At 38.8% G+C, this 17,225-nt stretch overlaps 1 protein-coding gene across 1 annotated transcript; it reads right to left on the bottom strand.

The window, feature by feature from the left end:
• Nucleotides 1-1,986: 1,986 nt before the first annotated feature.
• On the bottom strand, nt 1,987-3,876 carry LOC131164225 (probable UDP-glucosyl transferase 73B6). The gene has a single exon (XM_058121254.1). The coding sequence runs from the start codon at nt 3,803-3,805 to the stop codon at nt 2,330-2,332; it is 1,476 nt and encodes a 491-aa protein (XP_057977237.1). The 5' UTR covers nt 3,806-3,876; the 3' UTR covers nt 1,987-2,329.
• Between the last annotated feature and the right edge of the window lie 13,349 nt (nt 3,877-17,225).

Raw genomic sequence — 17,225 nt, 5'->3', positions numbered from 1 at the left:
AAACAAACCGGGACTCAAAAAAAACACAGGGATTCATTGAAAACAAATTGAGACTCAATTGGGTCTCTCAGAAGGGTCCTCTAATTTCCGGGGAATGAAGTCAATTTTATGTGCCAGGTCTTCTCAGGGTAGCCTGATTAAAATTGGGATGTCGACAATAAGAAAATGATATTCACATATGTAAGATTATATCGTTATATTTATTTGTTAAATTTAGTCTATAGTTTACCCATTATCAAATAAAAATTATTTTTATTTTCCATGATCAATTTGTACATCACATCTCCTAACTGTTAAGCAAGAGAATCAGTCCACTTCCTCAAATCTCGAGACAACATATTTCTCTCCAACGGCTTCAACATCTATAACAAACATATCGGCTCCAACAACTCGATTTAAATATAATTTTTGCTTCTGCATATTTGTATTTTAAATTTCAAATGTATCATTGTAGCAACCTGTGCCATATAAATGAACCAATACACGTGTTGTGTAACGACCTGCTCAAATTCTATATATTTGTATATTAAGTTAAGCTGTGACGATAACTCCAGATGAAATAAAACATCAACCTAAGCAGCGAGAAGCTGAAGTCGAGTATCCACAACGATATACATATACAATACAATATCAGAGTGCTAAATATCCCCAAATGATATACATACATAACTATATTAGGGCTACACAAAAATACCCCTCTTTCCCAAATACACTCACCCTACTGGCAGGGTAGCACTGTAGCCCCTCTATATGAGAGGGGATTCTCGTTAGAGAGGTGAACTCCACCTTCGAGGGAGAGAGATTGTAACTTGGCCTGTAAATAAGTTGGAAAGGAAAATCCTCACAGCAGTTGCTTGAGGCAAGGATGTAGGCCGCTGGTCGAACCTTGTTAAAATCCGGTATCTCTCTCCTCTTCCTAAATCTTTTTAAATTTCTGTAAACATATTAACTGCGTGGATGTTTTAATATTTGCTAGAAGTTGAAATATTATTGAACACTGATTTTAAACAAGGAGTTTATGATTGAATTCAATTGAAATCTTAAAAGCTGAAAGTATTGAATATAAAGCTGATAATCTCATCTATCTTACAAGATACTTTAGAGTGTAAATTTGAAACTATTCATCGAAGTCATCCTTATTCATTGATAAAAAGATAATCAAATCTAAAATTGTTAGTATTGAAAATTGAATTGGTAACATCATATTTATTTTACAATAATTATTAAATTAGGTGGTTGATAAAGAGTTGAGTTGTTGATTGTAAAAGTGTAATTAAAATCAATTCAAGATTTAAAAAGAGTTATACTTTTCTAAAGAAGTTTTAAAAACCCAATTCACACTCTTCTTGGGAGCACACCTTACTTTTCACTATTTAGTGTCTTGGATTGTTAGGAAACAAACTGTTGTAGCACGCTCCAGCACTGAGGCAGAATATCAGGCTTTAGCAATCACCATAGCTGAACACTATTGGGTTAGAATGCTTCTCAAAGACCTATGTATACCTCTCTCTATCCCTCCAACAATTTGGTGTGACAACATTGGTGCATTAGTCTTAGCTTCTAATCTTGTCTTTCATGCTAGAACCAAGCATATCGAAGTGGACTACCATTTTATCCATGAGAAAGTTCTTAATAAAGATAATACACTCAAATTTATTTGTTCCCAAGACCAGATTCCTGATGTTTTTACAACGGGATTAAGCACATGTCGTTTTTGTGAGCTTCGACGCAAGCTGCAAGTGTGCCTACCCCCTTCCAGCTTGCAGGGGATGTTAAGCAAGAGAATCAGCCCACTTCCTTAAATCTTGACACCATATTTTTCTCTAACGATTTCAACATTTGTAACAAACATATCACCTTCAACAACCTGATTTAAATTTAATTTTTACTTTCGCATATGTTGTACTTAATATTTATTGTTCATATTTCAAATTTCAAATGTATTATTATAAATTGTGTTGTATAAATAAATTAATACACATGTTTGACATTGTGGGCAGAACCTTTTATTCATATCATATTTCTTTCACTTACAAAAAAAGAAAAAAAAAAACAAAAACAAAAAACAAAACAAAACAAACAAACAAAATGGAGAAAACTAAGCAGTCCTCACATGAAGAGAGAGAGAGAGAGAGAGAGAGAGAGAGAGAGAGAGAGAGAGAGAGAGAGGAGCCCATACACAACTTTTTTTTTTTTAAAATTATTTTATAAAGATATTTCTAGAAATCCTACTTAAATGCTGACCGCTACCTAACCTAAGTAGTGGTATTGATCATAGATGTGAGCTCGCCAGAGTCCACGTTCAAATCAAACGGTCAACATGCACGATTTATTCATTTTTGCAATCTCTCAAACGCTTCAGATCTTCAATCAAGGCCGTCAAATTCCTGTGAGAGGACCCACCTTCTTGCACAGCCCTCCTGGCCACCACCCCCAGCTCTACGGCCCGCCTCCTTACCTCCTCCCCTCGGTGGTCGCCGCCATCCATGAGCCGCCTCACCGCCTCCTCCAGCCGCTCCCTCCCCACCACCTTCTTCCTCCCAGCCTCCACCCACAGGTTCCAATCCTCCGCCCCTACATCCATCCCCACCCCCAACACCTGCGTTATCAGCTTCTCGTTGTAGAACTGCTCCGCGTACAAAGGCCACGTAAGCATCGGCACCCCCGCGCTGATCGCCTCTATCGCCGAGTTCCACCCGCAGTGCGTCACGAACCCGCTGGTCGCAGGGTGGTCCAGTATCAGCACCTGCGGGGCCCACCCCCTCACTATCATACCCACCCCCCTCGTCCTCTCCTCGAACCCCGCCGGCAGCCACCTCTTCTCCTCCCCGTCGCCGTCGTCCTCTTTTCCGAGAACGACCCAGATGAAATCTTTGCCAGAGGCTTCGAGCCCGCACGCGATCTCCAACAGCTGGTCGTCCGGAAACCGGCATGCGCTCCCGAAAGAGACATAGACGACCGAGTTGGCGGGTTTCGAGTTAAGCCAACTCAGGCACTCGTCTTCTCCGATGACGCTTTTGTGGCTTCTCTCGACCTTGTCTTCGGCGCTCCGATGAATGAGAGAAGCCGGGCCGATGTGGAAGATGTTGTGGCCCATGAGCTTCTGGTAGTGTTCTGTGTAAGCCGGGTCCAGCTCGTAGAAATCGTTGGCCAGAACGCCGTAGCTCTTTAGCTCCGCCTCCCGCCACTGCTCCACCAACTGGGTGTACCCGTTTGGCGTCCGGACGTAATCAGGTAGCTGGGACCTGGTCATGGTAATCGGGTCGGGCAAACCCGGGATTACGAATTTCTCGGAGTCAGATCCCACGCGGAAGTGGGGCGAGTCAGGTCGTCTCATGGCCTCCTTGAGACACAGCGCGAAAATGCAGTAACCGTGGAAGACTAGTCTGGGGATGCCCAGCCTAGCGGCTGCTTCGGTCGTCCAGGGGAAGAACATGTCGGCAACAATGCAGTCGGGTCGGAGCTCCGCGAAGAGCTTTTCGATTTGGGTTTGGAGGAGGGTCATGGCGTGGTAGAGCTTGGCGGCGGTGTCGAGGTCGGTGGCGGAAAAAAAGTTCTCAAGGCCATCGGGGAGGCCGACCTCTTTGGCGGGGAAGGGGACGAGGAGGAGGCGGATGGGACGGCCGGCAGCAGCGTCCTCGTCGACAGCCCTCTGGAGGAGGCCGGCGTTGTACGGGGTGGTGATGATGGTCACGTGCTCGCCGCATGCAGAGAAGAGTCTGGCCATTTCTGAGAGAGGGATTATGTGGCCGGGCGCTAGGAAAGGCAGGAAGGCGATTTGCAAGGGGCGAGAATGTGATTCCATGCTGCAGAGAGAGAGAGAGAGAGAGAGAGAGAGAGAGAGAGACTTCGTGGTGGGAACTGGGAAGTGTGAAGCAAAAAGGGCGAGGCTTTTAAATTATGCGTGGGCTTGGGAACATGAGTTTAAACATAACTTTTGAGTGGACCCCTCCACTCTCTCTCTATTATCTCTTCATTCATTTCATTTTTTATTAGTGACGGCCAAGCGTGGTACGCGAGCTCCAACTAAATAAGTAATATTTTAAAAATAATAAATAAATATATTTCAAAAATATTATTTAGGATAGTTATATATAGTTACGAGATAAATTTTATAAATAATTACGGGGATATTTATAAAATATTTGTGGACTTTCAAAATAAGGGGGTTAGAATCTCTAAATTGTTTCAACTCGAAGGTGAATTCGAAACCAAATGAGAGGCATGGTTTAATGTAGGGGGTGAGCAAATGGTTGGTTCGGGGAAATTCGGTTAATTAACTGCAAATTTCAGTTAATCATTTTCATTAATTGAACCAACCGAATAAGCGATATTAACCGAATCAAGTCCGACCGAATTACTTGTTCGGATAATTCGGTTAATCGAATTTAACCGAAATTATTAAAAATAGAATATAATTATAAATTTTTTACTAATTCTACAACTCACCGCCGCGCCTTCAGCTCCCTCGATTTCCCTCCATCCTGGAGCAACTCAAGTCCATCAACCTCTATAGTTACAGATCCCCAGAACCCACCCCACTCCCCTCCATTGTCGAACCGACGCCAGAAGTCATTGAATCGGCGTTGGAGGTCATCGAAGCCCCAGAACCAAAGGCCATCGTAGACGATATCGAGGAGGAAGAAGAAGAACGACAATAAACTATGGACGAGGTTTATGGGATGATACAGGGCCGCTGCGTCAGCATGGTGAAGTCTGACACCCGGTCGGTGTTTGACAAATCCTCGGTGAGGCTGCCGCAGAAGCTGAAGAAGTCGACGAGTGCGAAGTCGGCGTTCGCACATTTCGAAGAGAGCGACGTCGTTGAGAGCCGCTGGCCGGCCACCGTGAGGGAAGGAAAGGCTGGAGCGACAGAGCATTATGGGGAGGCAGATGACGGGGTCTACACCAAGGCCGATGATTTCATCAATAGGTTCAGACAACAGTTACGTGGCTTTTCCTTTTAATAATCAGCAGCAGCCAGTAGGGGTATATATTAATTTATTTTTTAAATTTAATTAATTATTAAATCTATTAATCAGGAAACCGAATTTATATTCCCTGTTCATCAAACCGAAACCTGATTCACCGAATTTTGGTGAATCGCAACCGAACCGATCGAATCAGTTTTTTTACCCGAATTTAACCAACTAATTTCGGTCGGTTAAATTGATTAATTCGGGTTTCCCCAAATTATGCTCACCCCTAGTTTAATGGAGTCATTATTCACCCCCCCCCCTCTCTCTCTCTCTCTCGAAATACTTCATTTCTAAGAAATTCTTCCTATTTTATTTCACTTATCTCACTTTATTATACATAGTGAAAAATGGAAACAAGAGAAGCATATAATAGGGACCCACAAACGAGATGCATAGGTCACTATTAGAATTTATGAGAATCGTACGTACCAAAGAAGTAAAGAGAAGCATTGCACAGAACATGGAAACATACATGTGAAATAGGCTAAGCATACACAAGAGTATGACTAATGAATGTGTGCATCAAAATTTAGAAAGTTTATTAGAAACACCGTTGAGAGAATTCAAAGTGACTCTTTTTGACAATCTGCCACAAAATGCTGTCTTTAGGAGTGGGGAGTGGGGTAAGTGCTTCAACTTGGAGAAGGTGAAAGTTTTAATTTTGTTCTTTTGTTTAGTTCATGGAGTCACTTCTAACTTATTATTCTACACACCCATCCAATGGACAATTTCTAATCAATCTAAAGTTATCCCAATTTGAATATAATGACCATCAATCAACTTATGTTGCATGAGTTATTAGCCTGTAAATATATATATATATATATATATATATATATATATATATTTTTTGCACCTATTTGGAAGCTTATTCAAAAGACTGGGAATTTTTTTTTTTTTTTTTTTTAAGTGTGAGAATGAGCTAAAAATATTTGAAGAATTATTATAATTTTTTTAGACTTTTAAAGACAATTTTTGAAATCAAGGAGCATTTTGATCATTTTTGAAAAATTAAGGACGTTGTTGGAAATTTTTAATTTCTTAGTGATTTTTCAATTTATATGTATACTTTTAATTTTTCACTTTTTTTCGAAAATAAAAAAATGAAATAAACAAAAAATAAAAAATAAACAAAAAAAAAAAAAAAAAAACATATATAACTACTGTACACATGCATGCACTCATGCATCCATATATATATGCATATAAAATATGACACATATACACATATTTAGCTATGTATGTATAATAATAATAATAATAATGTTAGTATATATAATAATAATAATAATAATAATAATAATAATAATAATAATAATAAGGTTGTTATAAAAGATTAAAAAAATAAATAAAAAATTAAATAAGACGAGACAGAAATTTTATGTGATTTGGATATACCTACTCCACGGACGGATGAGATCAGAACTTTACTATTTTAAGGAAGAATTACAAAGTAACATGGAATTGGCCTTGTACAAAATATCTCTCCCACTTTCTTTAATATTTCTCCTCTTTCTTTCCACTTCTTTTTTCCTCTGTTTATTTATTTTTTTTCTCTACTCCACTAGCTATGTGGGAGGAGACTTTTATAGCCTTCACAAGCTAGCTAATGCTAACTTTACTAGTGCAAACATTTGGGGCATGATCACATAAGGACATAATTAGTGCAGACATATGAGGAAGGTTCATGGGGACATTAATTAGTGCAAACATATGGGGTGGGTTCATTGGGACATGAAGAGGTGGACCAGATATGGATGAATGATAGCCACCTTCATCCATTCATAACATTCCTCTTTGGCTGTCACTCATATATTAACTTCTTTTGTTAAAATCTTTAAGATGTCTCATTCCAATGAGATGGACCAATTTCTTGAATGTTGTAATAGGCAAAGTTTTGGTGAACAAATCTACTAGATTATCACTTGATCAGATCTGCTAAGCATGTAGCGCCCCGAACCAGAGAGTGGGCCCGGGGTGTTATTTGTGAATAAAATAAACTCGGAAACCATAATACCTCCACCTGCCCTAACAAAGGAAAATCGAGTGGTCCTGTCATAACTGAAAGTAAAACCATAGAGTGGAAGAAAACACCTCAATCATATTACTAGAGTTCTAACTGTCCCCAAATATACATATAAACTTCCTGTCAATATATTACAACCCCAAAATATCATAACATAATAGCCGGTGTCTCACCAGCTATGACTACTACTATCAACCGTCTAGTACCAACCCCGGGGTAAGTTAGGCATGGTTCCCTGTAGGACCTAAAAAATGAGATGGATAATGGGGTGAGTTTTTTTGTGAATATAAAACTTCCATTATTTAATTGTATCTGAAATGACATTTTAAAATTGTACTAATTTGTTGTAACGACCCGAAGAATAATGGAATTTAAATAATAAAGAGGGGGGGAATTGGAAACGGAAACAGAAGGAGGCAGTAGGCTTCGTCGATGAACGCTTTAACTCAAAAGGTTTTTACACTGGACTTCGTTGACAAACACAAGGAGTTCGTTAATGAGTGCATAAGTAGGGCTCATTGACGAAACCACACCTCATTGACGAGAAAATACCGAGAGGGGTTTTTGGGCAGTCTGAAATTCGTCCACAAGGGAGGAAGTTCATCGATGAAATTCCTTAAAGACTCGTCGACGAGATGACGTGTCTCGTTGATGAATCTGGGACTATAAATTTCCAAAACCCGGATTTTTTAGCAGAATTTGGCGCAAAAGACTTTTTCTCTCTCTAAAAATGCCTCTCCTTCATTCTCTCTTCGACTTCGGTTCCATTGCTCGCCACATTAAAAATCCGAGGCCTCCACAACACTCCTGACGAAGTTCTCTGCTAGTCTACTTGAGCGAATCGTCGGTGGAAGAGATTTGATATTCGTCCCAAATCCAGGGTAAGGTATTTTATTCAAATTATGTCTTCCTTGTAGTTATAAGAAATGTTGTAGGTAAGAAAATACTAATGTTTTGTTATGGGGGATGTTATTTTCAGGGTGTTAAGTGAAGAACCCTATGGGTGTAGGGCTAGAGTTCAGTGGGAGGCTTTTCAGATTTAAGGTAAGAGAAATATGCTATGTTAAGAAATTTGAATATGTTAATAGAAATTTTACCAACATGTATGTACACTAGTTATTATGTAGTTTTTTAGAATATATGTTCTTAAAGTATGTGTGTCCTGAGTAGATAATATTTGATCTAGAACTTTATACATTTTTTCTAGTATATGAAGTTATACAGAATATACATATATAGCCAGATATTTACAGGGATTATACAGACAGATATACGTACATATACAACTTTTATTCAAATGGTTTCACAAAACAGATATATATATATATATATATATATATATACATACATATATATATATATATACATACATATATATATATATATATATACACATACGTAGCAAAATCCTGCAATTGCAGAATCGTCGTCTGCTTACGGATCTCGCTCCTCAGACCCCTCTAAAACTTCCAAACCTTCTTTGCTTCATCAGGAATCACGAATGGAGCAAATCGAGACAGCTCTTGGAACTTGGCAGCGTACTGCTACACTGTCAGTGAACCCTGCGTCAAATTCATAAATTCCTCCATTTTCGCGTTTCTAATTGTGGCCGAAAAATAACGTTCAAAGAAGAGCTCTTTGAATCAGGCCCATGTCAACACTATCGGTATCGGTCGGTGCTCCTCCATCTGCTTTACCGACCCCCACCATCTCTCAGCCTCCCTTGCCAACTTGAACGTGGCGAAGGTGACTTTCTGCTTTTCAGTGCAGTTTAACACACCTAAGATCTTCTCGATCTCCTAGATCCAATTCTCAGCTCGAACTGGATCTGTACCGCCCACAAAAGCAGAGGGCTTCAATCTGGTGAACTGCTCAATGGAGCAACCCAACTCAGTCATAGGACGATCCTGCCCTCTATTCGTATGTACTACCTCAGCCATAAGCTACTGTGCGAATTCACGTAACATACTAGTAGAGTCGTTACCAGCCTTGGGGCCAGCACCCTCACTACTACTGCCACCTATATTGGCAGTGATATCCTTGGATTCCATCCTGAAAACATTTACGAGAATCCATTAGAAGGTAATAGCCTAAGCATCAACTAACACTATCATACTATAGACTCAGTTCCTTAAATCCACATCCTGAATATCGATGTACTCCATTAATTTAACATCATCATTCTAACTCAAGTTCTGCCATTCTACTTGGAAACAACACCATCAATAGATTGCCATGATTTTCTAAACCCTTCAAATGATCTACAAAAACACAGAAGTCTGCCAATTGTTTTCGTCTCCAGGTATACAAAACAAAACTCAAGGTCATGTCCATGTCCTATACTTTGGTATATTCTAGATTGTAATAACTAGAAACTTCTTAGTTTAGCACATATCCCGAATCAGGCAGCATGAATCAAATCATACTTCCGACTGGCTATGGGCTCTGATACCAACTGTAACGACCCAACCCTTTACACGGACTCAGGTGTCACTCACATACATCAAATATCTATACCTGTTCAAGATATGGAAACAACCCGCCCTAAACAGGGACATACGGGTGTAAATCATACATAATCATGATGTAAATGTCGCGGAAAAATATAAACATCCATTGGGATTACTACTAGCCTTATACCAGAGTTTACTAATACATCCATAATTTACATACATTCAGACTTAGAGTAATCATCATATTACAACCCTCCAAAAAGGACTTTCATCAAGTTTAGTACAAAATTTAGATGCTTACGTAAGCTAACCAAAATAACCTCCCCAGTCCTTTTATCTACTAGGACTGACGCACGGACGGACCTAAAAACAAAGGTTGTAAGATAGGGTGAGACACCTCTCAGTAAGGAAGAAGGAGTTACAACAGTGTGTGACTGCATACATGCATATTTTCATTCAACATCTGGAATATAAATCAAATATTTTCAATACAGTAATGCATCAGGTATATCATTATTCATATTACAAAATCCCCACATCTGTCTTTTGACCATTTAATGATTTATCTAATGACCAACAACAAAATGTCCCTATAACCAATTTTACCTCGTGGCTCGAGTTGTGCACTGGTACTCGTCCAATGCCCAGTTCGTGCAGACACTGCCGAGTACCTACATACGATCCGAATGCCCCCATTGGCCCAATATCAGTCAATGGTTTCACCCTGCTACCCAACCATCTTGGTACCCACATCGTTTAATATGTGTGGTTGCACGTGTACATCTAGCTACGATATCGCGCCGTATCATATAACAGTAGTTTATTTCAACTCTGCAAAGAAAGTATTTTTCAACCCTCTCGGGACTCTCAAGCTGTGGTTCTGTGTATCATAAATTCAATTTATACAAATATGATTTTATCTCCCATAATCTATATCAATAGTATAGAAATAATTCCAGCAGGTTCAAACCGGCGTCTTTCCACTCGGTTTACCCCTCTTTGTTTACTGATGCGGCTCGGTGTATCACCAGCCTCTATTTATCACATTGTCAGTATAACAAATTGGAATTTCATTCCCATATTCTATATCAGTAGTATAGAAAATACATTCATTTCCATTTCAACATATATCACACAAGTTTAATATAAAAACCCGCTAAATGATAGAAATTCAATATACATAGTTTAATTGAATAAATAAAGGATTCGAGCCTATCCTATTATAGTATAAACACAAATAAACAATATTTGTAAAATTTGGAGATCACACGTCGAAATCCTCGTTTTTACCAAAAATTGTAAAATTGTCAAACCAACATTTCTACTCTGTAGAATTTCACAAATAAGTAGTTAAATCATACATAATAACATAAATTAGCTTTTTAGCGGTTTAGTTTTCCAAAATAGCTGTTGTAATCAAATTCCCCTTACCTTATATTCAAAATGAAACTTCGTACGAAAACGGTCCAAAACGACAACCTGAGATCCCGAAAACCTAAAACATCAGAACATAACCTTACTATGTTTTCTACTGCTATCCAAATATCCAATCAAAATTAGGATCAGATTCCTACCTCGATTCTTGGGAAAACCCGAAACTCTCCGAAACAACGATCCGATCCACTAAAAGTGTAGAGTTTCCTCTTTTGATCCACGTAGTACCCTCCGTTTTTGGAAACGGACGACAAACGACGAAGGATCTTAGAGAGAGAGAGAGAGAGAGAGAGAGAGAGAGAGAGAGAGAAAGAGAGAGAGAGAGAGAGAGAGAGAGAGAGAGAGAATGAGAGAGAATAAGAGAATTCATAGAATAAAACCTAACTTAACCCTTAAGTAATCTAAATAAATATCTCCTCCAAGATATTTATATATAAATATCTCAAAATATCTCTTTTCAAAATATCTTCTCCAAAATATCTTCTTTTTTTTTTTCAGGGTCGAGTTACTACACTACAGATACAAAATATAGAGATTACAGAATTTATAGTACAAAAAGATAGCATTATAGTAATTTTGAAAACATGATGAAAACAGTAAAAGAGTACATAGGTATATATATATATATATATATATATATATATATATAGTATCAGATCACTGAGGAATGATTACAGACAGATACAGATAAAGAATACAGAGTACAGTACTGTTGCTAATACAGATAGAGTGCAACCACATATCTCAGATAGTGTGTGGGTAGCGTCAAATTGTGCTCGAAGAGGATGCAGCTCCCCGGTTCATTGAGTTGAGGGGACCGACAAGGTAGTAGCCAGTCCTGTGCCTAAGAGAGTATGCAGTTTGGTCGGGCTGAGATAGTGTAGAGTATGGTGACTTACCTGAAGGGCCGACTAGGTTAAGTCCCGCCTACGGGCCGCATAACCTTGTCATGATGGGTCAAATCATGACATACAGCGTTCCAAGGATAAAGCATAATTATGTATATGTGCATATAGTTTTATAGCTTTTGTTGTATATAGTATAAAATTAGCAGTATGAATGATAGAAAGATTAGATGATGCATATATTTTAAAATACTATACATGTGATATATGTGTTTTTACAGATTTACTAGATCATGTAGTTTTACATACTATTATTATTGTTTTATGACTCGTTCGCCACACACTAGTAATAGCATATTTCCACTTACTGAGTGTCGTCTCACCCCGTTACTCTATCATTTTTCAGGTGAGCCAGTTAGGCGAGTAGATCAGGCTCGTGGATAGGGAGTTTATTTGATTACCCTGGTTGTAGGGTGAGTTTTTGACAGAGTTTTGTATTTTTGGGGTAGATGATACTGGAGGGAATTATTTTGTATGACTATGGTCTGAATGTATTGAACTCTAGTATTGTATTGTATGTATGGACGTATGGTTTATGTTTCCACTGCGTAGGTATGAATACTGTATACAGGATTACCCCAGTGCTTGCTAAGGCCCAAGTTTCATAGCAGAGGGTATCAGAGCAGTTAATAAATATATATATAATATGAAAAAAAAAATGATGATGATGATGTAAATTTTGAGGTCGTTACATTTGTAATACTGAAAAACCATAATTTCTGAATAATGCACTATCAGCTCAGTATAGTCCATTAACAGTAAATTTGTCCACATATGCATAAAAGAAATCACCCTCTACTGCTAAAGTAGCATCATCATGCCTTCCCATCGACATGCTTCCCCCTATGACAAGTTGTGCGGCCCGAAGGCTAGACTTAGCATATGGCCAGCTGACCATAGCTAAGTTAGAAAAAGGTAGTAAGTACGATTGTACCTACCCTATACCTGTAACTACATTGGGAGGGTCACCCGAAACTACATCGGGAGGGGTCCCCCGAAACTACATTGGGAGTATTTGTCACATCCCGAACCCATAGATGGGCCCCCAAGAGTGAATTTAGTAACTTAACTTGTCTTTGTATCAATTAAAACATACATGATACTACACTGAATGAGGGTCCGACCCCGTGGGGTACACGTACATCCTATACACATTTACATACATATCCATACACATCACATACGCAACGAAAATATTATATATAATACATACAACTTACCATACCAGAGTCTATACATAACTAGAATCTACGCTCCAAAATTACAGTACATACCTCGGGTGTCTACAAAACCCAACCATGAAAACCCGGTTACAAAATCAATACTTACTCAAGTACTATATGTAGCTAACCGGTACCCACACTCTTGAATGCTAGGACGCTAGTGACGGCTACTCGAAGGTCCTTAAAAACATCTATATAATCGGGGTGAGACACCTCTCAGTAAGGAAAAAAACAGGTTATATCAGTGTGTGACATACAAGTGTTATTTCGACATAAAACATAACACGATACAGTTCCAATATTTTTCACAATCGAGTTCCAGTACATACGATACCAAACATACGGTCAGTGTCATCACACTCAAGCACCCGATATCCTACAATAACTGAAGCCCCACAGCGATATCGTTGCTAATACGGTGTCCACTCACACCTATTGGTGACAAGTCGGAACGAACATGCAATATTTCGTGCTCTCGGATATAGAGCCGGACACTCTCGCCCATGGTATTTAGCCGAGATATGGTATTTGCCCATGGTAATAACTAAGGAAATTCATCAGGTCCTCGTCAACGAACATAGGGGATTTGTCGACGAGGGTATAAGAGGGCCTCGTTGACGAAGCCAAGTTGGGTCGTCAAGAAGATACCGAGAGAGGATTTTTGGAAGTTTGAAATTCGTCGACGAACTTTCTATAGGACTCGTCGACGAGGTGACGTGTCTCGTCGATGAATCCTACCCTATAAATAGCAAAAACTCGGATTTAAACGCAAAAATTGAGCAAAAAGTCACTCTCTCTCTCTCTCTCTCTCTCTCTCTCTCTCTCTCCCTCTCCCTCCCTCCCTACGGTTTCTCTCTCCTCTCTCTTCTATTTCAGCTCCATCGCTCGCCGGATGGACGATCTAGGGCCACCATGACGCTCCTAGGGAAGTTCTCTCCAAATCTACTGGAGCGGATCATTGGTGGAAGCGATTTGAAATTTGTCTCTGAGTTAAGGTAAGACTTTTTATGCCAAATTTGGTCTTATTGTAGTTATAAGAAATGATATTCACGTGAAAATACCAAAGTTTAGTTCTGCGAGTTATTGTTTTCAGGGAGTTGAACGGGCAACCCTGCTAGTGCAAGACCAGAAATTTTATGGGGTTTTCTTTCAGTGTCAGGTAAGGGAATAAACTAAAACAGTTATTTTTCGCAAATTATTATTATTATTTATCAGTAAATTTATTTTCAGGAAAGCATGAATTATATCTGTATATTATAAAAGAAATGCACAATTGGGAAAATACTGCTATTATGTTGAAATGTATATAAATGTATGAGATGCCAGAAATTATGATTTTAGAATATAAGGTATAGTTTTATACAGCAAATGTGTGGCATGAATATTACTTTACGTGAGAAGTATTATGATATGACTATGTTATGAATGAAACATGTTTTTAGGAATATGAAATATTACAGTACAAAATGATGTTGAAAATACATGATAATTGATTTATTATTTAGAATGATATGTATGAGATATTCAGCGCAAGGCCGTGATTGATATCCGGCGCGAGGCCGTGTTTTATGTATGATTTTGAAACGAGGCCGTATTTATGAAATGTTCAGCACAAGGCCGTATTTATGAAATTATAGAAAATGCTATCAATACATTTATGTTAAACGCTATATTAGCATGTCTTATATGTTATCAGAACTCGGATGTTAGTTCAGTTCAATTTAGGAGCACAGTATCGTAGCTTATAAATTAGATATCTATGATCAGATTGATGCTAACCATCCCACGAGGGGGTGGGAGATGGATAGTCGATGTGGCTTTCAGTGTAGAGTGTAGACGTCCACTTGGAAGTCCAAACCAGGGTGTGGCGGGCCCATTGTACTTACAGACATTTTTGACTCGGCAGTGGTCGGCTAGCCATTGTCAGGTCCCGCCTTCGAGCTGCACAACCCATCATGGGGGGTAATACATGACATCAGCTAACTATTCATCCTAGGTATGTTTTCATTATTATCAGTTATATCAAACGTTTTATGAACGATATGATTTATTAGCAAGTATGAAAGTATATGATTATTCAATACGATATGATGATTCTAGATAAAGTAGGACCGGTAGCCGACAAGCTAGCATTGCCACCTGTGTTGTCTAGGATCTATGACGTATTCCATGTTGCTATGTTGAGGAAATACGTCCCAGATCCTTCTCATATCATCAGTTATGGTGAATTAGAGTTCAGTGATTCACTAGTGTATAAGGAGGTACCAGTACAGATTCTGGATAGGAAAGTACTGAAGTTACGTAACAAGGAGATTCCTCAGGTAAAAGTTTTGTGGAGAAATCATACAATTGAAGAGGCTTCTTGGGAATCCGAGGAACAGATGAAGCAGAAGTATCCGCACCTATTCCAAGGAGTCTAAACAGGTAAAATGTAAGTAGTTAGGTAGTATTCTTTTGCAGGTACATGTACCGGTTTAATTAGTGCAGCACTTTAGTTTTGGGAGAATTTTTCTTTTGTATATGCAATCTCCCAGGACTTGGAATGTAACCACAATATTCCTTTGCCATAAGTGAGGGTAAGTAATAAAATAAGTAGACCTTTTTCTTGTTAAGGGATGACGAGTTACGTGAATAGTAAATTTTGAGGATGAAATTTTATAAGGAGGGGAGCATGTAACGACTCAAAGAATAATGGTATTTGAATAATAAAAAGAAATGGAAATTAAAACAGGAACAGAAGGAGGTAGTCGACGATGTTGCATTTTGGATGGGATACTTCGGAGAAATTTTCTAGGTCTCGTCGACGAACACAAGGATTTCGTTGACGAAGGTTCTTTAGGATCTCGTCAACGAAGTCCCGTCTCATCGATGAGAGGATATCGAGAGAGGATTTTTTGGAAGCCTAAAATTCTTCGACGAGGGTTGAAGTTCGTTGACGAACTTTCTACAGGACTTGTCGATGAGGTGACGTGACTCGTCGACGAATCCCGTAGTATAAGTGGGGTTAAATGTGATTTTTCAGTCATTTTCTTGCGCAGAACTTCTCTCTCACTTACCCTTTAGATCCCTACCCTTCTCTCTAAGATATCGAGCCTATTTTCTACCGGTTCGATGATCTAAAGCCACCACGACCCTCTTAGGAAAGTTCTTTGTAAGTCTGCTGGAGCAGATCATCGGTGGGGCCGAGTTAAAAACCATCCCAAATCGAGGGTAAGACTTTCTACTCAATATTTGGCTTTTTGATAGTTGTAGAAAACGTAGTACGCGTAGAAATATTGAACTTTAGTTTTGGGGAATGTTAATTTTAGGGTGTTGAATGGGGAACCCTGCGGGTGCAGGAGTGTTTGATTTAGAGGCTTTTCAAGAATCAGGTAAGAGGATAAACTAAGCTAGTTCTTTTATGAAAATGTAGGTATATTATTACAGAATTTGATTTCAGGAAAACAAATATATTTATATATGATTTATATTTGGGAAATACTGCTGAAAATGATGGTATGTTAAATATATGAAAAACCTGTTTCGTGTGGCATGAGTTGAAATTGATATGAAATACTATTTTCTAGAAATGTGTTAATGATACAGATTTTTATAATGGAAAACTGGGGTATGGGACGAGATTTTGATATGATTTTCCGGTGTACAAGCCGAACTATAGATATGATTTGCTAGCGTACGGGCTGATCTATGTATATGATTTGTCAGCATACGGACCGAGCTATGAATGTGATTTGCCAGCGTACGAGCTGAGCTATGGATATGATTTGCTAACGTACAGGACACACTATGGTAAAATGTGAAATACCAGCATACGGGCCGATGATTTTCATGATATACGTATATATGCAAAATGATATAATTGATTTGATAATTAATGTTGATTTGATAATTAATGATATGAAATATCCATGTATCACAGTTTCAGTATATGTTATATAATATTAGAACCTGGTTGGCTTGGTCTAGGCTAGCACTTGCACGGTACTATTGCTATGTGTCCATGGTCATCATGATCGTGATATTGTGTACGGACCAGGTCTGGCAGACCTATCAGACTTACAGATTGTACTTTTGACTTGGCAGTGGTTGGCCAACCATTGTCAGGTTCCGCCTTCGGGCCACACAACCCAGTCATGTGGGGGTAATACATGACAACAGCCAGCTAACCTACTAGAAATGTTTTTGTATTATTATTATATAAGATG

This window comes from Malania oleifera, chromosome 9 (assembly GCF_029873635.1).
Source record: "Malania oleifera isolate guangnan ecotype guangnan chromosome 9, ASM2987363v1, whole genome shotgun sequence".
NCBI classification, from domain to species: Eukaryota; Viridiplantae; Streptophyta; class Magnoliopsida; order Santalales; family Ximeniaceae; genus Malania; species Malania oleifera.
The sequence above is the reverse complement of the archived record's forward strand: the minus strand, read 5'-3'. Positions and strand labels throughout refer to the sequence as shown.

What these genes read in the sequence shown, in the direction of transcription:
- LOC131164225 (XM_058121254.1), bottom strand. Translation starts at nt 3,805, where the DNA reads ATGGAATCACATTCTCGCCCCTTGCAAATCGCCTTCCTGCCTTTCCTA.